General features: G+C 60.9%; 1 protein-coding gene across 3 annotated transcripts in view; it reads right to left on the bottom strand.

Moving 5' to 3' along the window:
• Positions 1-22,329, bottom strand: part of ABCA2 (ATP binding cassette subfamily A member 2) — a 146,545-nt gene that overhangs the window by 64,550 nt on the left and 59,666 nt on the right. For 2 of the 3 annotated variants that reach the window (XM_050926283.1, XM_050926282.1), the window contains exons 2-7: positions 15,277-15,370; positions 9,385-9,496; positions 7,858-8,024; positions 6,091-6,218; positions 4,819-4,923; positions 281-466 (exon numbers count right to left, since the gene is read on the bottom strand). In XM_050926283.1, coding sequence (XP_050782240.1) covers positions 281-466; positions 4,819-4,923; positions 6,091-6,218; positions 7,858-8,024; positions 9,385-9,496; positions 15,277-15,370 — 792 coding nt within the window. The remainder of the gene's footprint in view (positions 1-280; positions 467-4,818; positions 4,924-6,090; positions 6,219-7,857; positions 8,025-9,384; positions 9,497-15,276; positions 15,371-22,329) is intronic. The other variant, XM_050926284.1, reaches the window with a different exon arrangement.

A 22,329-nucleotide genomic window follows, 5' to 3' on the forward strand; every position in this document is an offset into this window, starting at 1 on the left:
TGCCCAGGCAGCAGGGCACGGTGCCAGGCAGGGACCTGTTCCCAGCTCTGCCTGGACTCTGGGTATGTCCTTCCCGTGGGAAGGACAGAGACTCCAGCCAGAGAGCCCCGTGGACCAACTTGGAGTGGTGGGGAATCTTGGCCACAGACAACTCTGGGGGCAGGAGTCCCAGCCAGAGGCCCGTAACCGGTGGGGGTGAGTCCCCTCCAGCGTGGGGCTAGGGAATACGCACAGCCGTTACACTGGAGCCTGCCCCCCACAATCGCTCTTAGCCCCTCACCTCCATCTCCTTCACAAAGGCCTGGGGGCTGTAGGAAGCAGAGGCCTCAGAGGGTGCGCCGGCCAGGCCCAGGGCCTGGGACAGGAGGTGCAGCAGCGCCTGCCTGTGGGTGGATCTCTTGGGGTCGCGCAGAGCCCTGTGGATCAGCCCATCTTCCAGGTTCCTCCACCCGCCCAGGAGGCTCTCCTGGAACCAACAGCGGGAGAGGAAGTGAGGGGACTGCGGCAGGAGGTGAGATCCCTGGCAGGGTGTGGAATGAAGACGGCCCCATGGAGCACTGACAAGAGGCCCACATGTCCCCCAGACTTCTAGCTGGCCAGAGAAGAACAGCAGCATCTTCGCTCCCTCAGCCTCGAGGCCTGGCCAGCAGCAGGTGTGGGGCAAGGGGACCTCACGAGAGACAGGGGAAGGGGGACCACTGGAGCAAGTAAAAGGAGAGCTTGGAGAAGGGTGGAAAGGGGGACATGACCCATGGGGACCTTGGGGGCACAGAGAAGGGGAGATGGCAGGGAATGGGCTCTAGAGACATTCAGGGGCAGGGGATGCCTGAAGAGTCTAGGGACATGGATAGGATGGGGCATGTGGCGTCATCTGATGGAAGGAGAGGGCCTGGGGTTGAGGGGAAAGATGTACAAGAGCGATGAGGTGCAGGGAGAGCTGGGGGCTCAAGGAGGGGAGACGGGATGGGGATTTAGGGAGAGGGTGATGCAACGTGGCAGGCATGGAAATGTCCGCATGGGGCTGAAGGGGAAGGAGACAGCCTCGTGGACTGGAAGCGTCGGCTGAAGGCAGGGAGGGAGCCTGGCCTGGGGGGATCTGTCCAGTGGGTCCAGGCATCTCTGTCTTCCCCAACTGTATCCAAGGAAGAGACCCCGCCTGTGTGAGACTCTGGGGCAGCCATTCTCGGGACGGGGTAGAAGAGTCCTGGTCCCAGCAGCGTGAGCTCAGGCTTAATTGGGATGAGCGAGCCTTCCAGCTCATTTCACACAGGCTGCCTGGGAGTAGCAGTGACTGAAAAAGATCCTGGACCAGCCCAGACCGGAGCCAAGGGGAAAGGCTCCGTAGCCAGCCCCCACCCCACTGCCTTGTGCCCCGCTGCACACGACTGCACTGAGGGGACCAGAGCCTGAGGGCAGTGCAACGGGGTACCCCAATCCCGGCCCCTGTACTAAAGGTTCCCCAGTGCCCTTTGCAAAGGGCTTCTTGAGTTCGGGGAGCGCTCCCTGCCTCCCACTCCTCCAGAGTGAGGAGCAGGGAAAATCCCCCCTATACAATATGAGTACAAGAATCCCGCCTCAGCATGGCCGGCACGATGAGGTGAGCTCTCCAGGTCCCTTCCAATCCCACCTTGCCATGGTCCTGTGATGGACGCTGCCGCGAGATGGCTCAGGCAGGGCGTAGGGCCAGCTAGATGTGGGAGGACACGCTACCCGCACAGACATGCTGCCGCAGCGGGAACACAGGGCTTAGACTCCCTGGGGAAAGCAGCCCTGCCCGGCACAGCCTCTAGCGTGTCCCAGCCTGGCTGCGCTGTTACTGGCGGGAGGCGCACAGCAGGGAAGTGACCCACTGAGCCAAAGGCAGAACCAGGAGCAGAGCCCAGGAACCAACCCCTGGCTCCCAGTCTCGTGCTCAGGCCACTTGACCAAGGCTCATTCCAGGAGGGCAGAGGGGTCTCGGCAGCTGTCACTGGCTGGAACGCAGGACGCCCATTCCCCACTCCATCGCTGAGAGGGGGAACCAATTCCCCCCAGCAGGGCCAGAGGCCCAGCAACCAGGACTTGCTTTGGTACTGTTGGTGGTGCTGACGTGACCCACACGCCGGCAGGAAGCAGAGGGGTGAGTGCTGCAGGGACCTGCTCTGGGTTGCAGCTACCTGAGGACTGTGATAATCTGGAAAGGACCTGTGCTGGTGTGGGGCAGGCAGGGAGAAGGTGCTGCCAAGCAAGCCCTAGCTGTGACGCAGCCTTCCCCACAGCCACTGAAATGCCATGCAGCCAGCCCTCTCCACCGCAGCCAGCCCTCCTCCCCATGCCCCACGCCGCAGCCAGCCCTCTTCCCCCACCTCGACCACAGCCAGCCCTCTTCCCGCCTCACACTGCAGCCAGCCCTTCTCCCCGCGCCCCACGCCGCAGCCAGCCCTCTTCCCCCCCTTCGACCACAGCCAGCCCTCTTCCCGCCTCACACTGCAGCCAGCCCTCCTCCCCACGCCCCACGGCGCAGCCAGCCCTCTTCCCCCCCTTCGACCACAGCCAGCCCTCTTCCCGCCTCACACTGCAGCCAGCCCTCCTCCCCACGCCCCACGGCGCAGCCAGCCCTCTTCCCCGCCCTCGACCACAGCCAGCCCTCTTCCCGCCTCACACTGCAGCCAGCCCTCCTCCCCGCGCCCCACGCCGCAGCCAGCCCTCTTCCCCCCCTCGACCACAGCCAGCCCTCTTCCCCCCCTCGACCACAGCCAGCCCTCTTCCCGCCTCACACTGCAGCCAGCCCTTCTCCCCGCGCCCCACGCCGCAGCCAGCCCTCTTCCCCCCCTTCGACCACAGCCAGCCCTCTTCCCGCCTCACACTGCAGCCAGCCCTCCTCCCCACGCCCCACGGCGCAGCAGCCCTCTTCCCCCCCTCGACCACAGCCAGCCCTCTTCCCGCCTCACACTGCAGCCAGCCCTCCTCCCCACGCCCCACGCCGCAGCCAGCCCTCTTCCCCGCCCTCGACCACAGCCAGCCCTCTTCCCGCCTCACACTGCAGCCAGCCCTCCTCCCCACGCCCCACGCTGCACCCAGCCCTCTTCCCCCACCTCGACCACAGCCAGCCCTCTTCCCACCTCACACTGCAGCCAGCCCTCCTCCCCGCGCCCCACGCCGCAGCCAGCCCTCTTCCCCCCCTCGACCACAGCCAGCCCTCTTCCCGCCTCACATTGCAGCCAGCCCTCCTCCCCGCGCCCCACGCCGCAGCCAGCCCTCTTCCCCCACCTCGACCACAGCCAGCCCTCTTCCTGCCTCACACTGTAGCCAGCCCTCCTCCCCACGCCCCACGCCGCAGCCAGCCCTCTTCCCCCACCTCGACCACAGCCAGCCCTCTTCCCGCCTCACACTGCAGCCAGCCCTCCTCCCCGCGCCCCACGCCGCAGCCAGCCCTCTTCCCCCCCCAACCACAGCCAGCCCTCTTCCCGCCTCACACTGCAGCCAGCCCTCCTCCCCACGCCCCACGCCGCAGCCAGCCCTCTTCCCCCCCCAACCACAGCCAGCCCTCTTCCCGCCTCACACTGCAGCCAGCCCTCCTCCCCGCGCCCCACGCCGCAGCCAGCCCTCTTCCCCCCCCGACCACAGCCAGCCCTCTTCCCGCCTCACACTGCAGCCAGCCCTCCTTCCCGCACCCCACACCGCAGCCAGCCCTCTTCCCCCCCCTCGACCACAGCCAGCCCTCTTCCCGCCTCACACTGCAGCCAGCCCTCCTCCCCGCGCCCCACGCCGCACCCAGCCCTCTTCCCCCACCTCGACCACAGCCAGCCCTCTTCCCGCCTCACACTGCAGCCAGCCCTCCTCCCCGCGCCCCACGCCGCAGCCAGCCCTCTTCCCCCCCCTCGACCACAGCCAGCCCTCTTCCCGCCTCACACTGCAGCCAGCCCTCCTCCCCGCGCCCCACGCCGCAGCCAGCCCTCTTCCCCCCCCGACCACAGCCAGCCCTCTTCCCGCCTCACACTGCAGCCAGCCCTCCTCCCCGCGCCCCACGCCGCAGCCAGCCCTCTTTTCCCCCCCTCCCCCCAACTTCAGGACCACACAGCCAGAGCTCTTCCCGCCCCCCAGCCGCAGCCAGCCCTCTTCTCCCCCCTCAACTCCAGGACCACGCAGCCAGCCCTCTTCCCTCCCAACGCCAAGGCAGCCAGTCCCCCCATCACACCACCACACAGCCTTCCCCCCCGCACCCAGCCACACTGTCACACAGCCAGCACTCTTCCTGTCCCTCCTCAGCCCCACACGCACCCGACCCTCTTCCTGTCCCCTCACACCTCCGCCTCCGCAGCCTTCTCCCTGGCCCCTCAGACAAGAGCAGGGCAGGGGAGTCTCAGCGCTCAGGAGTGACACGAGTCAGACAGTCTCAGCTGTTTCCTTTCCGAGACCCACAGCCAAGCAGGGCATGCGGGGGGCAGCGTTTGTTTCCCCCAGGTTTTAGTGCCTCTGGGAGTCCCTTACAGAGCTGAAATAAGGCCGGCCCAGCCTCCCTGGGGAGTCCTGGCTCCCAGCATAACGACAGAAGCAGGGGACTGGCTGGAGACCCAGGCAGGCAGCAGAGCCACGCAACAAGAGGTGTCCTGGGCTGGAGAGCTGTCCGTTTGGCGAACACAGGACGATTAACGGCCGCTCCAGCTCTCCTTGGCCTGCAACAACCCAGGCGTTCCACTGCCCCCATGAACCTTCCCCTGCTCCCGCCACCTCCCTGACTCCAGGGTCAGGATCTCCCTCAGAGAGCGTGCCCCAGCTCAAGCCCTCTCATGCATTCCCCCCCCGACACCACCTCCCGACCCACATCTCCCTCCTCACCTCCAGCTGGAGAATCTTCTCCCCAGTGCTGAACCGGTTCCAGGGCTCTCTCTCGTGGGCGTCGTCCGCCGAGGCAGGCGAGGAGCCAAAAAACAGGCGATAGACCTGCAAGGGGAGAGCGTGGGCAGAGACTATCCCCATCTGCAGGGACAGCCATGAGAGGAGATTGCTGAGACCTGGGAGGGTGCCTGTGTGTCCGCAGGGGGGGGGGGGGGGGCTCGTCTAAGCCACCAGGCCAAGGCAGAGCGAGAGCTAGTAGCTGGAACCTGAAGCGATGCAAACTCAGACTAGAAGTTGGCAGGGAGGGACGGTAACCGTCAGAACGACTGGCTGAGCACGAGGAGGAGCCTGTGGTCGGCCATCTGTAAACCAAGCCGAGGTGTCTCCTGCCCTAGCTGAGCCTGACGTCCCTGGGCTGGATGCAGAAATCGGTGAATGAAGCTCTGGCCGGAGCCGGGCAGGGGTCTGGCTGCTGGGAACCCTCTCCACTGCTGCTGCAGAACCAGCCCTTCTCCTACACCTCTTGGATTCCCAGCCCTGGGCTCGTTCCTGGGGCGTGCCCTCCTCCTGTCCAGCTAATCTGGTTGGCATGGACAGAGCTATGGGGCAGGAGGTCTCTGCCTACAGCTATGAAGGAGAGATGAGTCTCAAGGCAGCGAAGGGGGAAGCCGGGGAGCAAGGCTCCGGAAGAGGCCAAGAAGCGTCTGTGACTCTCTGGCTGCCTGTGAACAAGCCACTGCACCACGGCGAGACCAATTCAGCCACTCCCAAACCAGAGTGGCCTTGGAACCCCATGCGCCAGCTTGCACTGCCACCCGGTTTGAGGGCTACTCAAATGTGGCTTTCCAGCCATTTCCAAGCTCTCACGGACTTGATTCAAATTCACGAATTACGTGACCACCATGATCTGTGACAAGATCTCGGGCTTTGCCATGTTCCCTCGCCCTTGCCAGGGGTCCGAAAGCGACAGGAAGCACCATGTATCACTGCCATAGCCCAGGGATCACACTGAGTAACCCCTGCATGTCCCTGGTGCCATGGCCATCGGTTGGCTAGATGGGTGCTGTGTGCCCACCACAGACACCACAGCCCAGATACAGCATCTGACAGACAGGAGGCCTGAGCCTGACTCATCCAGTGCAAATCCCGCTGGCAGGCAGGTGTGGGTATTCAGCACCTGGCAGGATCGAGCCTTCTGTCCTTTCATGCCCTTCTGCCCCATGGCCGTGTGGCTGCGCTCCTCAGAGAGGGGTTCCCTGTGCAGGCACTTACCTCCTTGAGGTTGATGTTGGAGCCTAGCAGCAGCTGGGCCGTCTCACTGGGCAAGGAGAGGTTCCGAGTGAGGAAGCGATGAAGTTCACTCTGGTCCTTCACCACGGAGCCCAGCGTGATGCCGGACGCTGGTGGGGAGCAAGGGAAACACTGCGACGTTAGAGGCTTATGCTGCCCCCCACCCAACATGTGGGCCAGGGCTGGGCACTGCTCGGCTGTGAGGGGGAGATTTCACGCTTGGGTCCATCCGAGCTGAATTCTGAGAGCCGGTGGCACTGGGCACGCCAAGAGAGCTGGTGGGGCTCTAAGACGTGCTAGCTAGCAGGTGTGAAACCCTCACCTAGGCTTTAACCCCTTTCAAAAGGTAATCAATGATCATGGCCAGTTCTAGGCGCCCCTTTAGGACTGAGCATGCCAGCTGCTCTGTGTCCGCAGCCCCACCCCAGCACAATGGGGTCCTGGTCCGTGGCCGGGATGCCTCGGCGCTACCGTAATACACCTAATAAACAACAATCCCAATATAAACACCGTCATCTTTGCCTGCAGTCGGTGCTGTTTTACAGATTGTTTGTCAATGCATGGGCTAAGCACACCTCATATGCCTGGCCTGGGCAGGCAGCAATGCCCCAGGGACCTGGGAACCAGGGCGTGAGGCGAGTATAGTGCAGTAGCACCATGCCACTCACACAGGGAGGCTGTCACACAGGGAAGCGCCTCCGAGATGCTTTGTTCAGACAAGGATCCTCAGTTCCCCTTTCCTTTGCTCTGTGCAAGCAAAACGTTCCCTGGAACGGCCGCAGGGAGGGTACGAGCCACAGGCACTGGGGTCAGCCCTCAGCCCGTCTAACTCTGCATGAACGGGGGACACAACACAACCCCATGTGGCTTATGTGACCAGCCCGCGGGCACGAAGAATGAGTCATGTCTCCTCGACAGCAGCTGTGACAGCCCCTCATGAGAAGCCAGCAGCCGGGATGCCACTGTTGGGACAGAGGCTGATCTGCAAGAGGACGTTTAGCTGCCTGTGGTTTGCCCAGCCCATGGGGCCAGACTGACCTGGAAGGCTCAGGGGCGCAGGGTCAGTCAAACAGGTCTCAGGGAGAAGTGCCCCTGGTCTGGATCGGGGGGGGGTGTAGGGGGGAAGGAGTGGATGCCAACTCGTTAACTGCCGGCGTTCAAGGCCCCAATCTGCCCTGTAGGTTTAAAGATCACCCTTCCAGACCTGCTGCGGGCACGTGACAATCCGCTCGGAGGACCCTGTCCCAAGGCTTTGCTGCCACCACTACAGCCCCTCAAGCTCTTGCTCAGGCTCCAGGACCCACAACCAGGCCCAAGAGAGCGCAATAGGAGAAGCCCAAGTGTGGGGCCACAGCTCAGGTCGGCAGGGACCCTGGCAGTGCGGCTGGCAGAGTGGGGCTCTCACCCAAGATCAGGAGAAACAAAACGATCCAGAGACGGCTGCGTCCCTGCCCCAAACTGTAGGCAGCTTCCCGCACCAGGATGCAATGACAGCACTGCAGAAATGGGACCTGGCTCTGACACTCTGAGCTGCGGGGAGGCTCCGAGCCACCCAGACAGGGACCTGGACTCCATGCCGTGGGGCTATCCCCATGACGGCTCTGCGAATGGCAATGCTGCTATTTCCCAGGTTTCACCCAGCTCCTGCTGCCAGATCCCTGCCTGGGCCTGCCACACTCCAGTCAGCTGCCGCGGGGACGGTGGTGGCTCATCAGTGGGGGCAGGTTAGGCCTGTGGCCTCATCCCTACCTGCCCGGCTGTCGAAGTGGGTCTCCATGGAGCTGGGCTCGCTGTTGCTCAGGGACTCCAGCTGCCGCCGCAGGGACTCCAGCTCCTCCTCCAGCCCAGGGTGATTCGGGTCAAACAGGTTGCTCTCTTCCACCACCTCATTGAGCCGCTCCAGGAGCTGGGTCACGCTGAGGGAGAGCGGAGAGAAGGGGCCTTAGCACAACCAAGGATGGCCTGTGGGAGGGGGCACGTGGGGGGCAGTGCCCCTGCCAGGCACTGGCCAGACTGATGACTAGCAGAATGCAAACAGGCTGCTGGGGTGATGGTTATTGGTGCAGCAGGTGTGTCTTCAAGGGAGATCCCTCCTCCCCCAGGCACACAACTACCCCCTCCCCGCCTGCCCCTTTAACCCTGTCCCTGCCAGACACTGTGGGGCTGGGACTTGCGGGGCGGCAGAGCTCATCTCGAATTCAGCCAAGCCTCTGAGTCAGCAAGTGAAGCCAGCCAGCTGCCATGGATCCAGGTGGGCCTGTGGGCGACAGCTCAGTGCTCCAGCACTGCTCCAGCACCACTCCAGCCCCACTCGCTGGAGGCCTGCCTGCTCCCCAGACCACCCGCCAGCCCTCCCAGAGCAACGACACTGCTCTCTGCTCCCAGCGCAAGGCCAAGCAGCACTGACGACAGGCTCAGGCAGGGGGCATGGCCCAGTCTCATTCGGGGAAGGTGGGCACTGGAGAATTCTGGCCAAGGAAATGAATGGAGGCAGGTGACAGCTGTGGCCGCACCCAGGGAGCTATGGCTCAGCTGCACAGATTCCAAAGGGAGGGAGGGATTTCATCCAGCTGGGAGCAGCTCAGACAGGACAAGTCTACAGAGAACTGGCAGTTCCCCTTGTCAGACACCTGGCACGAATCGGGCACATGGCGAGAGGGTCCCCTCCCCACTGTATTCCCAGGCTCCTGGACAAACCCAAACCCTGAGGACGGCGAATGGAGGGCAGTTCACAACCCAAAACCGATCCAACCCAAAAGGCGCAGGCCGTCATGGGCCAGGAACGCGCTGGGACTCAAGCACTATCCCAGTGCTGTGCCGGCGCACGCAGGCCAGGAACTGAAAGCGGTGGGTTTATTTCTGTCTTCTCTGAGGAGAGGTAGGCAGCCAGGAACAAACAGCAGCAGAGGGTGAAAAATAAATCAGTGCTTCAGCCTCGATGAACAACTCCGCATTTCTGCAGGGCTGTCAGGCTGGGAATCTAGTGACTTAGAAAGAGGAACTGAATAATCCTGCCGGCCGGTAGGATCAGCATTGCTTTGTAGAGGGGAAACAGGCACATGAGGGGAAGTGACTTGGCCATGCCATGTTGCAGTCCTGTGCTTTAACTCTTTCCTCTCCCAGCTAGATAGAATGATCTTCAGCCATTTCAGTGTCCCTGTAAACCCGTAAGCAGCCAGCACGAGCAAGAGAGAGGGCATGTGTTTGGACACGCACCTGTGCTCAAAGCAGACCCAAGGCAAAGAGACAAGCCGTCAAGGAAGGCGATGGACTCACGTGGAATTGGAATACTGCAGGAATCCAAACTCATCTCTCTGGCCGTCAGGGCATAAGGACTGCATCACCGGCAGGATCCCAGCCGAGGTGAGAGGGGCTGCTGTGTAGAAAGCTGGAGCGGGAGAGAGACAGTACAAGAGAGAGAGGAAAGATATAGGGGGACAGGGAAGTGGGGGGAAAGACACCCAGTTCAAAGAGAAGCATGAGTGTTGGATCAGTACGATTATTGGCTAGTACGTTATCTCCAAGTGGAAGGTCAGAGGGTAAAGGTCAGAGGTCAGGGAGCCCCACTCTGTCATGTTAGCCTCTGTGAGGTGCCCAGTGGGTCTCCCCAGCCGGCATCCAGGAGCCAGTCCTGCTTTCTCCCCAGGACCCTGCACGCGGCAGCTGGTCCCGCCACAGGGCCCTTCTGCCACAGCTGCGTGGGGCGCTATGCTCATCTTCAGTTCCCTGGGGCACTTTTACAGCCCTCTGGGTCCAGGCTGCAGGGGCCTGCCACCCCTTGCTGCCCTGAGCGCTCCCCATGCCCCCAGCTCTCAGAAAGCAGGGGGACCCCCGGGGAAGCTGCAAACCCAGCAGCTGTTCTGATCAGCCTAGTAGTGACTCTCAGATGTAGGGTTGATTTTCAGAAAGGTGGGGGTGAAGGGGGCACAAGGTGAGAGCAGCCGGTGCTAGAAGCCCCTGGGGCACTTTTGAATGGGCCGCGCCCCTGCCCGGCTCCCTCAATCTACGGCTGGCTGAGGCGAAGCACAGGAGTTTTATTAGGAAGCAGAAATGACGAGGCAGGGAGGAGAAGGCAGCTGGGATGAGAGCGTTTGAAGGGGGGTGAGGATGTTAACAAGTGACCTTTCCCTATAGCTCCACCGTCAGCCCCGGCTAGCAAAGAAACAGCCCTTCCCCACTTTGGGCCATTCTCCCAGCCCCGCTGGTGCATCTCCCCAGGTTCCTGCCTCCTGCAATCGCTGTTCCCAGAACGAGCCAAATATTCCAAATTAAAATAGCAGAACCAGCGTGCGGCTGGGAGTCAGCTAACGTGCCCCAGGTAGGGGAGGGTGGTGAGCCCAAAGAAGCCCACCAGGGACGCAGCTGGGCTTGGCTGTCATGCCCACGGCATGGCCCCACTGCTTCTGGGCCAGCCACAGGTGGAATGGAAGCACCCACATCCAAGGGTGCTGGGGCAAGTGGCATGCAGGAGTAGAGTCACCAGAGGGGCAAGGAAACCAGGCAGTGATCCAGAGGGGACTGTTCTAGTGACCAAGAGCTGCTAATAATCCCATCTCTGTGCTCACAAGGAGCAGGGTGGGCCCTGGCAGTGAGCCCCCTCCCCTGTGTGCCAAGGTTGGGTGGGGGCTCCCATCTGAGCTGAGGTGTGTGGTGGGAGGAGATGGGGTCTGGTGGAGAGCCCCCTCCCAGGCACCCTGTGTGCTGGGCAGGGTGGGGAGACAGGGTCAGACAGCGAGTCCCCTCCATCTCCAGTCACTCATCAGGACATCACATTGTCCTGCTGCTCAGTTACTCAGCAGCAAACTCCCACTGGAGGGGCCATGGGAACTGGGACTGGCCAGATACTCCAGTCCCGAACCCAGGCCTGGAGCAGCAGAGACAAGGCTCCGTCGCAAACTATTCAGAGAATTTAAATAAAAAACCCTAACTCCTGGCTTCTGTTCACTAACACGAGTGGCTCTAAAACACCTCCTCCCGTCCCACCCCCACGGTGGAGCTAGGGCTGAACAAAGGGCTGTGTTCAGAAAGATACTGCAGAGAGGCAGGGACTGGTGAAGAGACACACTGACGCAGATCCGTTAGCCTCGGGACAGACTGGGATTCGATAAGCCTGTGGGGCAAAGCAGTGAACCAGGTGGGACACCAGCCCACAGCAGGCTGGGGCGATGGGGAGCAGGGACAGAGTCATCTACAGCCTCCAGCAGCCCGAGGGGTGAATCAGAAAGGGGCTTTGCACTGCAGAGGAAATAATGGGTGAACTCTGGGGGAGAGGGCCCCAGCTGCCCACCTGAAACAGCCCAGCTCAAACCTTGGGGTTAAACCTACTTGTGCCTGCACTGGGTCACAACAGCATGGGCCAGGCACAAAGTGCATTGGAAGAAGTTTAAAAAAAAAATCAAAGTATTTTACCTCTTGGGGTGGAGAGAGAGAGAGAGAGACTCGCCTGCCCACCCAGCCATGTACGTACACCCACATGCACACAGGGCCCATCTCCACTATAAAAGCAATGCTATCGAGGTCCCAGTTACAACACAATTGTCCCCAGGCATGATTCCACTGGGGTTCAATCGTCCAGCATTAGTGGCATCTCCCCCGGTCCCGACGCCTTGCATAAAGCAGGCTGGCACACAGCCCCAGGACACTGTCTCGCACAGGTCAGCTCTGTCGAGGCTACAAGTAGGAGCCGTGCTATCTGCTCATCCGGAACAACCGTGTGGTTACCAGGTCACCCATGGCAGCCACTGTCATGGTGTAGATGAACCCAGAGCGGGGTCTCCAGCTCCTCCCCCCAGACACACAAGGAAATGCGAGAGACAGGAAGAGTGCGCTGCTTCTTACCCGGGTTAGAGCACAGTTTGCCCCAAGGGGGAACACAATGCGGCTGGAGGGGGGGGAACTAGTTTCTCCCCCACTGCTCCCCCTCCTCCACAGCTGGGCCCCTGCTTTAACCCCTGCATGGCCCATGACCCAATGGGCAGAACCTGTTCGACCCAGCCAAGTTCAGCAGTGACTGTTAAACTCAGACAGGGGCCCGGCCCACATAATGGGGCCCAACAGAGACGGTGAGGAGCAGGGAATGAGAATTGTGGCCGAGTCAGGAGCCTGGGCTGACCACAGCACTGGGGGACTCCAGGAAAGATGGTGGGTCTATGGCATGACCCAGAATGGCGCCTCTGGCTGTGGTACACTGGGCAGGTTCCTTTTCACCAGTCCCCACGGGGGTGGGAGGAGGAGGAGGAGGGGTGAAGGTTTGGGTTAAGTAAATGTGTTAGTCAAAGCAGCCGAGAAAGCCAGGCCACCATGGCTGCCATTTCCCAGAATGCTTTGCCAAAGGGGAGAGTGGGAGCGCCAACCCAACCGACAACTTACAGACTGGAGCATGCAGTGGCAGCGTGGAGGAGAGGCAGAGAGGGGAGTGATGATGGGGAAAGAAAAAGAGAACGTGTGTGAGAGAGAAACAAAACAAAAAGCACAGGTCAGAGATGGGGACCCGGCGTGCGGGCAGTCACAGCCTGGCCGGGCACTCCTCCTCACCAGCGCCAACAGCTCTCCACGTGCAGGGATGGCTGAAACACAGGCTCAGGACACCATTACCCTCTGCCATGGCCTGCCCCACTCCCAGAGAGCCAGGGCATCGCACTGATGTGTCCCAGTCCCCTTACCACTCTGCCCCACCCCTCCTCCTCCTCCCCCACCCGCCCAACCCCCATCAAGCCCTAGCAAAGGCTGCTTCATTTCCCCAGGCAGCAGCCAGGGGCTGAGCTCTCTGCTGGGGATGTGGAGTGGGGGGCCTGGAGGGGGTAGGGTGCTGGAATAGGGGGGAGCAGAGCCCGCTGGAACACACCTTCCATCCTGGGGTTCCTGGCTGGCCCCTCATTCTGCAGTAGGGTGACCAGACAACAAAAGTGAAAAATTGGGATGGGGTGGGGGCTAATAGAACCCTGTATAAGAAAAAGACCCTAAAATCAGGACTGTCCCTATAAAATCGGGACATCTGGTCACCCTATTCTGCAGCCACTGTTTCCGCCAGCTTCCCTCCCTCTCCTCCAGCCTCCTCCCCTGGCAGGGGTGCCAACCCCTTCATCAAGGCACCTGCCAGCCTGACAATGGGGCAAGGAAGGACTTCCCCTGGGGGCTGCAGGGTCTCCTGCCCCTTCCTATGAAGCCACTGGAGCTGGCCACTCTCACCAACAGATGCTGGCCCCAAGGGAGCCCTGCTGTGAGCCAGGCAGGCAGCGCAGTATAGTGGATAGGGCACCAGACTGGGAATCAGGACCCAGGTTCAGTTCTTGGCTTTGCCACTGACCCGCTGTCTGACCCTTTCACCTCAGTTTCCCCTTTGTCTATTGAGATGGGGCGCTCTGTCTGTGCAGCGCCTGGCACAATGGGGTCCCAATGGCATTCGGGGAGTCTAGACGCTAACGTAACAATGATAAAACCTGGGCTGGCAATTCCTGTCCTGCATGCCAGTCTTCACCGTTGTCCTGCTGGGATGGCAGAGCCTGTGGGGAGCTGCCCCGGTGCCTTGCAGCATGGCATCCCCGGCCTACCCGGGGGAGAGCCCTGGACTCTCACTGGAAGGGGGAATCTGCTGGAGCTCTCTTTTTCCATAGGGGGCCCCGGAAGCTCTTATCCATAGGGGCTGCTCCTTCAGTGCACCAGCCCTGGGGAATTGGAGCAGTGGACAATGCAGCCGCCTTACCAAGCCCACTGGAGTCAGGCTCTGCCCCTGGGAAGAGCTGGCCTGAACTGCATGGTCTGACTGCACTGCAAGGTTAGCCCAGGTGAGCGGCTGGGTTAGCCTAGGCTGGGTGCGAGCAGCCACACTGCCCCGGCCTGTCCGAGTTGCTGCACTCCACTGCGTGGGGCTAGATCACCTGGGGGACCCAGGCCGCTCGGTGCTGCACCCAGCTGAGCAGGTGTCCGACTGTCCTGGACGGGCAGCAGGAGGTGTGGGAAGGCTCACGGGAGGTCTCAGCGGAGGAGTTTACTATGGGGAGGGCTGTTCGTTATGCCCCATCCCTGATGAGCGAGGAGGCCCAGGCTGCGTGGGAACTGGCAGCAGGGGGGAGCTCTGGGCACAGCTAGCCAGCCAGCAGCAGCCAACCCAGGCTGCTCATTTCCAGCCACCTACCCAGATTCAGTTAGGAGCCAGCACATACCAAATTGCTGGAGGCGGGTCCCAGCGAGTGACACCAGCTGGGAATTCTGTTACCCTCAGTCAATGAGGGGGCTGACCTCCTCCCAGCACCCAGATCTCTGCCCCGCCACAAGCCACTGCTGTGGCCAAGGGCAAGCAGAGCCTCTGGGCCTCCTACAGTCCCTCTGGCACCCTCTGAGCTAATGGGCCTTTCGGTAGTAACGCTCAGCCCACGTGCAGCATGAGTGGGGCTGGAGGGGGATCCCACACTACCCTGACCGAGGGGAGCTAGCCAGCAACCCTGGGGAAGGGGGCTCACCCCCAGGAGCTACCCTCCCTGCGCCAGGCTCTTTGCCTTGCTTTCCCAAGAGTACAGCGATGCAGCTCAGCCCAAGGATGCCTGCCCAGGGAGCAGCTGGGATGGGCTGGCAGAGGCCCCTCCAGCCTGCTGGCCCCTGAGACACGCTCTCAGTGCCCCAGAGGAGGGTGGTGCAGAGAGGGGGCTGGGATATAGCCAACTGGCCGGGCTGCTGCAGGGAAGTGGGTTACCAGAAGGGTGGGGCTGTGAGCTGCTCCACAGAGCAGTGGGGGAATCTGCTGAGGGACCTGCTTTCACATGCCCCTGCTCCACTCTTTTGTCTCTGCGCTGCGCCCCCACCCCCTGCTGCAGCTGCACTGACAGGGTGACCACTGGAGGAACATCCTGCCTTCTGGATCCCTGCAGCCTCTAGCCCCTCGACCACCAGACCCTCCCACTGGGCCGGCACACACTAACCCCTGCTCATCCCCACCCAGGCCTCCCCGTGAGCCCCCTCCCTGCCCAGTGCCCGAGCCCTCCCCAGGAGTGTTCTCTAAAGGAAGGATCTGCTTGGCTGAAAGGGAAGCAGTGGCTGGGGGGTCTGTGCTATCACTGGGGGGAATTTCCCTGTCTCACCCCCAGGCCTCCCACTTCTCTCCCACATGCCTCCCCTAGAAGTCAGGGCATTGCCCTCCAGTGTCCCGGCACCTTCCCCACAGCCCACACTCACCTTCCTTCACGGGGATGGTGGGCTTCTTCTGCCGCAGCCCCAGGAGGATGAAGAAGAGGACCAAGGGGATGAAGATCTCGAAGGCCAGCACCCACTGAGGACAAGACGAAAAGCACAGGTGACCGGTGAGGTTCAGGGCGGTTTTCTGCCCCCCATTTCCCATAGGATCCATCCAATCAGCACAGACTTTGCTCAGTTTCTTGGGGACCAAACTGCTCTGTTTACTGAGATCGCTCCCCAGTGCGCACACTCCCAGTGGGACCCCACTGACCTCCCTGGACCAAGGGCCACTTCCAGCGGCTCCCGAAAGCAGCAGCATGGCCCCCCTCTGGCTCTTAATGCATAGGGGCAGCCAGGGGGCTCCGCACACCACCCCCACCCCAAGCGCTGCCCCAGCAGCTCCCATTTGCTGGGAACCGCGGCCAATGGGAGCTGCAGGGGCAGCGCCTGTGGATGGGGCAGCACACAGAGCCGCCTGGCCGTGCAGAAGCCGGAGGGGGGACATGCCAATGCTTCCGGGAGCTGCTTGCGGTAAGAGCCACCTGGAGCCTACACCCCTGAGCCACCCCCCTGTACCCCAACCCCGTGCCCCAGCCCTTATCCCCCTCCCACCCTCTGAACCCCTCAGTCCCAACCCAGAGCACCCTCCTGCACCCCAAACTCCCCATCCCAGAGCCTGCACCCCCAGCCGGAGCCCTCATTCCGCCCCCATGCCCCAATCCTCTGCCCCAGCCCAGAGCCCCCTCCCACACACTCCTCATTTCTGGCCCCACCCCAGAGCCTTCACCCCCTCCCGCACCCCAGCCCCAATTTCATGAGCATTCATGGCCTGACATACAATTTCTATACCCAAATGTGGTCTTTGGGCCAAAAAGTTTGCCTACCCCTGATTTAGGATATTGAAACCAATGGGAGTTAGGTATTTAAATACCTTTGAGGTTCTGAACCTAGGTGCCTTTCACCCGCTGGATGGAGACCAGACATCAAATCCACCTTGGATCACAAGTGACATGAATTTGGGGGACCTCAGCTTAGTGCCTGTGGATATTCATCAGCATCCTAACACCTGCCCCCCACCCACCACGAGAACTGAAGTATCAGAGGGGCTGCAGATGAGAATTGAGGGGCACCAGCCGACCAGGGGTTGGGGGCAGGGAGCCCAGGGCTGAGACAGCAGGGGGCTGCGGGTGAGAATTTAGGGGCATCGGCCAAGCTGGGGAGTGGTAGGGAGCCCGGGACTGGGATAGCAGAGGAGCTTGCGAGTCAGGACTAAGGGACACCAGCAGAGATGGGGGGAGCCCAGGTCTGGGATAGCAGTGGGGCTAAGGGTCAGGACTGAGGGGCACCAGCCAAGCTGAAGGGGGGGCAGGAAGCCCAGGGGTGGGACAGCAGTGGGGCTGCGGGTGAGAATTTAGGGGCACCGGCTGAGCTGGGGCGGTAGTGGGGCAGGGAGCCCAGGTCTGGGACAGCAGTGGGGCTGCGGATGAGAATTGAGGGGCACCACCCGAGCTGGGGAGGGGAGGAAAGGAGCCCAGGGCTAGGACAGCAGTAGGGCTGCGGATGAGAATTGAGGGGCACCGCCCGAGCTGGGGGGGGGGTGGGGAGGAAGGGAGCCCAGGGCTGGGACAGCAGTGGGGCTGCAGGTGAGAATTGAGGGGCAGAGCTATGTATGGGCACAGAGGGGGAGGGGGGTAATACTGAGGGAGGGTCTGGCTGCTGAGTCACGGTGGAGAGACTGCAGGGGGATGATGGGGGAGGCTGCCAGAGGGTTTGGTGCATGGGATGAAGAGCCGGGGGGGAGCTGCCAGGGAAGCTGAACGGGGGCCTTTGAGGCTGGAGGAGGGTACGACTGGGGGCCGGCAGGGTCCAGCAGCAGAGACAAAGCCGAGGAGTGGGTGAAGCTGGGGTGTTTGCCGTTGACCAGCGTCCCTCTTGAGAGCCTAGTGCTATCAGCTCCCCTCCCCAGGCTCAAGTGTTACGCGCTGGGACTATTGATCCCAGGGCCTGAGAGACCAGGGGCCTGTCCTGGCACTGGCAGGGGGCTTCCCCCAGAGGGGTAGGGAAGGAGCAGGCCCCCCCAGGGTGCTGTGGCCCTGCCCGCTGTGACCCAGCAAGGAGGGCTGATGCAGGGAGTTACACAGCAGCGTGTCAGCATTTCTCCCAGCACCTGAGCCCCGTGGCCTGCCAGGTGGAGCAATCAACGCCCTGCGGCAGGGCCTAATTTCATCCGCGCACAGGAGCAGAAGTTAAACAGCAGCAGAGACTTGGCAGCACCTCAGAGCCCGGCAGCCAGATCCAACGGGGCAACAAATCCAGAGGCACTGGGCTGGGCATGGGGAAGGGAGCCCCAGCCCAGGGAAGCCTTGTTGGGCCGGTGTTAGCAGCTGATAGCAAGCCTGCAGCCTCTATGAAAGGAGCCAGAAGGCTCTGAGTGCAGATCCTAGGGATCAGGTGCGTGCATGGGAACACGTGTGAAAACATGGGTGCACCTGAATCCAAGCAATGATGCACACGCGTGGGGGGGGATTCAGGCAAGCACCCACGGTGTATGATTCATCACACATGTCCAAGTGAGTGTGCGCCTACCCGTGGAAACAAAGCTGGGCGTGCACGCAAAGCCAGCCACACGCATGGCTCCGCAGGGGGACGGGGCCCGGGTCTCTGTGATTGGCCAGGAAGACGGCAGCTCGTGACTGGCTCCCTGCTAATGAGTCAGCCTCAGACAGCAGCTGCTGGGGGAGACCGAACAGCACCTGCAGCTTGGGGAGCGTTTCCATCAGCTCCCCATGTGCGCGTGGGCTGCATGGAGGCAACCCAGCTCTGTCCATCCCCCAGCAGGCTCCTGGGGATGCTTCCCCCACCCCAGCGAGCTGAAGCAGGTGCCAGGCAATGCTGGGCCTTTTGAGCGGATTCTGCCCAGCCGCTTTGCCAGGCAGTGCTGGAAGGATACAGCATTCACAGCATTGACATGGGATGCAGCCAGGAGTTTCTCCTTCCCCAAATGCTTTGCGCCCACGTGCACACAGTGTGAAACCCAGGCTAAGAGGTTAGAGCCCAGACCTGGCTGGCAGGAGCCCTGGTTCTATCTGTGGTGCTCACATAAAGTCTGGCCTTCTCGGCTCTGTGCCTCAGTTTCCCCCTCTGCAATGGGGAGAAGGATGTTACCTATCAGGCAGGGAACACAGGGCGCTATGGAGTCCATGGATGGGAGGTGGCACAGAAAAGCAAAAGAGCCTAGTCCAGAGAGGGACCCAAGCTACAGAAAGGCAAAGCGAGGGGGCGTGGCTAGGAGCGTGCTTCTGAGGGCAGGTAGCCAGACATGCTAGCTCTGCTCGAGCGAGTGCACTAAAAATAGTACTGTGGCCACGGTGGCTCAGGCCAGCCTTCTGACCACGTGCCCGGGGGTCGGGTGTGATGGCACTTGGTAGCTAGCCTGAGTCACAATGCCATCCTTAGCACACTGGCTCGGACGCGTCCATCTCCCTGCGCTAGATAGCACCTTCCTAGCTGCAGTAGAGACACACCCAGTGTCAGAGCTGGGCATGAAACCCAGGAGCCCCGACCCCACGTTTCCTGGTCTCACCATTAGGCTGGAATCAGAATGGCAAGAGACTCACTTCAGAGGCACAGGTTCCCCGGTATGGTGTGCTCCCATAATAGTGAAGGGCTGAGATTTCCCATAGCTGGAGGCTCAGATTGAGGTGTCTGAACCCTATAGTCAGCTGGGAAAATCTCAGCTGGCTCTTCAAACCTAACTTGTTCTCAGGACTTGTAACCTGAAGTCGTGGGTCTCAGCCTCCTCCCACCAGACCATCCGTCCATGTCTACATCCCCACCTCAGCTGCACCAAGATCCTGGCGGTCATCGTGGGCATTACAGCAGCATTCTGCTGCACCAGGCCAGCGCTGACCAAAGGGACTGAGAGACACGGCCAGTTCTCAGGGGCACAGAGCAGCTCAGGTTAGTGGGGGGGAGCGGCATTTCCTGGGGTTCTCTCAGGGGTGGGGGGAGCAATCGAGCTCTGTAACCAGTATCTGCTCTCCCCATGTGCCCCTCAACCGTCTCGCTAGTCACTGGCGAATTTCTTACCAGCATTATGGTACAAGGGAGCTCTGGGAAGGGGGTCTGAAGGCTCACAGGGGCCAGGCCTTACAAAGCCAATTTGGGGGGTTCAGGCATGAGGGGTGGCCACAAAGGTGGCTGTGTGGGGAGCAAACCATGGGGAGGGGGAGGCTGGCACGAGGAGACAGGAGCAGACAGAAGAGGGGGAAAACAAAGAACAAGACGAGTGACCTTGATGTGGTGGAAAATGGGGACCAGCCCCCATGCCCGCTGGGGCCCACTGGCTATGAAACACAGAGAGGGGTCAGACCTGCATGGTAGGTATCTGCCCCCTCTCCCGCTGGGTGTCTAGCACAAGCCACTTTCCATCCTCCAGCCTTGGAAACTCCAGTGGCTCAGCCTCCCGAAACGTACTGGGGTCCTTTAACCAAGGCGAGCAGCGCCTCACCCAGACCCTGGCACCCTCAAACTCAACTCACACCCAACAGCGCCCCCTCCTGGGTCACCAGCACCACTGGCGTTTCCAGGGAAGTCTCCCACCATAGCACTGACCAGCCTGGCCCGGCCCATTGGGCAAGAGAAGCCAGCATCTCAGCGAGCCCAATCGGCAGCAGGCAGCTGCTGCCCCCGGGGCCAGACCTGAGCCGCGCTGCCGCTAACTGGGTTAAATACGCTGGCTGTGTTCGCTGCAAAGGGCAGCTGTGGTTACATAATCCCGGCCCTTTCATTCCACGTGCTGATACGCGCCAGCACTAGAGATGGTCTGACAGGTCCCATGCTGCAGGTGAGAGACCAAGCCCCCTCCAGCAGCTCTCCCTCGCAGCACAGCCCAGAACCCAGCAGAAAGGCTGACACAGCACAGCCAGACTTGGGGCTCAGGGTGGGTGAAGGCTGCATGTGATGCTCAGAGCTGGCGCTCTCTCACGGGACATTCGTCTGCCTGGCCCTGAGGACATATAGCCCCTCCCCAGCGCAGTGTCCTGTGGCCATAGGGAGCACAGGTAGGGTACTCCTGGGGACGCTCCCACGGAAAGTACAGAGGGGTTAATGGGCACTATTATGAGACCACGAGACTTTGCATCAAAGTACCCGGCCTTCCTTTTTAAATCAAAGACTGGGTGTTTTTCTAACACAGGGGTTCTCAGCCTCTTTCTTTCTGAGGCCGACCCCAACATGCTATACAAACTCCACAGCCCAGCTGTGCCACAACTGGCTTTCTGCACAGAAAAGCCAGGGAAATTGCCTGAGGCCCTATGCCACGGGGCCCCCACGAAGCTATGATGCTCAGGCTTCAGCTTCAGCCCCAGGTGGCAGGGTGATGAGCCTTCGGCTCTCTGCTCTGGGCCCCAGTGAGTCTAACACTGGCTCTGCTTGGCGGACCCCCTGAAGCCTGCTCGCGGCCCCCTAGGGGGCCCAGATCCCTGGTTGAGAACCACAGTTCTAAATGATCTGCTCCAGAAATTATCTGGGGGCCGTTCTCTGGCCTGCGTTATGCAAGTCAGACTCTTACCACAATAGTCCCTTCTGGCCTTCAAATATATGAATCCTGATGCTCAAACAATCACAGACACCATAACAAATCCACAGCCCCCTGCAAGCTCCCAGCTGTCACCACCCTGCTCCCCGCAGCCGCATGAGACGTCCCAGAGACAGCGGGGATGGAACTTGCACCCCCTACTCCAAAACACAGGCCACAGCGGCACAGCTTTAAGAACTAGAGTGATGCTACCTGGTCACTTCACCTTTCAGTTCTGGCAGGTGTGAGAGACACCCCTCAGGTGGGGTGGGGTGGGGCTGGGAGACTGACCCCAGGATGCTGGCACTAAATTAAAGTGATCCACAGTGATCCTTACACAGTCACTTGTGTTCTTTCTTGTTTCTTACTCCCATGAAAGTCACTTTAGTCACCTATTATCTGTATCGTGGTAGAACCTAGGCGCCCTACCACAGAGCAGGGCCCCCCAGTGCCAGGCACTGTATAGACACAGACCAACTGAAGGTGAGACTGGTTTATTGGATTGAGATTTAACAACCTCTTGGGCTAGAGGGAAAAATCTGCATTAGCCCCAATCCTGACCGCTGAGGCACGGCCGAGTATGTGTCTCTCTCCCCCTCTGGCCTGTTTTCTCCCATAACAGAAAGTCACACACAGCGCCTGGCTCACTCCCATTCTCAGGCTGCGTTCACACCCTTCGCAGCCGCCTGGCAGGACGTGGCTGTAAAGACGACGGCGAAGAGCTTTGCCCTGCTTTTCCACAGCCCAGCAGAGGTCAGCATCAGCTGGGGTTCAGGTCTCCAGGGTTTCCCACCTCAGCCAAGCCTTGACTGGCCATCCTGGGGTGGGGGGGCTGATTAGCCATAGCCCTGCCCCTATTTACACCAGTGCATAATGGCCAGGATTGCAATCTGGTAACTTTCACAGCAAATCCAGCCCCAGAGACTGTGACCATTCAGGGGATCTGACTGTACTTATGGATTTGGGTTGATCCTATGAACTTCTGACTAGGAAAACTGCTGTCTCACCAAATGCCTTCTTTTAAGTGTGGAATCCAGCACAGACTGGCAGGGACAATGGAGAGCAGTTAACCTGAATGACCTTATAGCCACACACGGGGGAAGTGAAGGGGGTTGGATGAAGGCAGGAGAACCAGTTTTCTCCAACTCTCCCCACAGGGGCTGGTGTTTGGACAAAGGACAATTCTCAAAGCAGGCGAAAGAGGCAGAGGTTCGTCTATACTATGGGGGTTTTAGTGGCATCACTACAGAGCTAGGCCAGCATAGCCCCATGGACATGGCCTATGGCAACAGAAGGGGTTTTCCATTGGTTTAGGAACCCCAACTCCCCGAGCAGCAGTGGCTAGAATGATGGCAGACCTAGCTGTGTCGGCACCAGGGTGAGGTCTGTATGGCTCTGGCACTCAGGGGTGTGGATTTTCCTTAGCTTTGGTGCCCTGCATGTTAAACGTAGGTTAGACCAGAGGGGGCAAAGCT

The sequence above is a fragment of the Gopherus flavomarginatus genome, chromosome 17, assembly GCF_025201925.1.
Source record: "Gopherus flavomarginatus isolate rGopFla2 chromosome 17, rGopFla2.mat.asm, whole genome shotgun sequence".
In the NCBI taxonomy this organism is placed as follows: domain Eukaryota; kingdom Metazoa; phylum Chordata; order Testudines; family Testudinidae; genus Gopherus; species Gopherus flavomarginatus.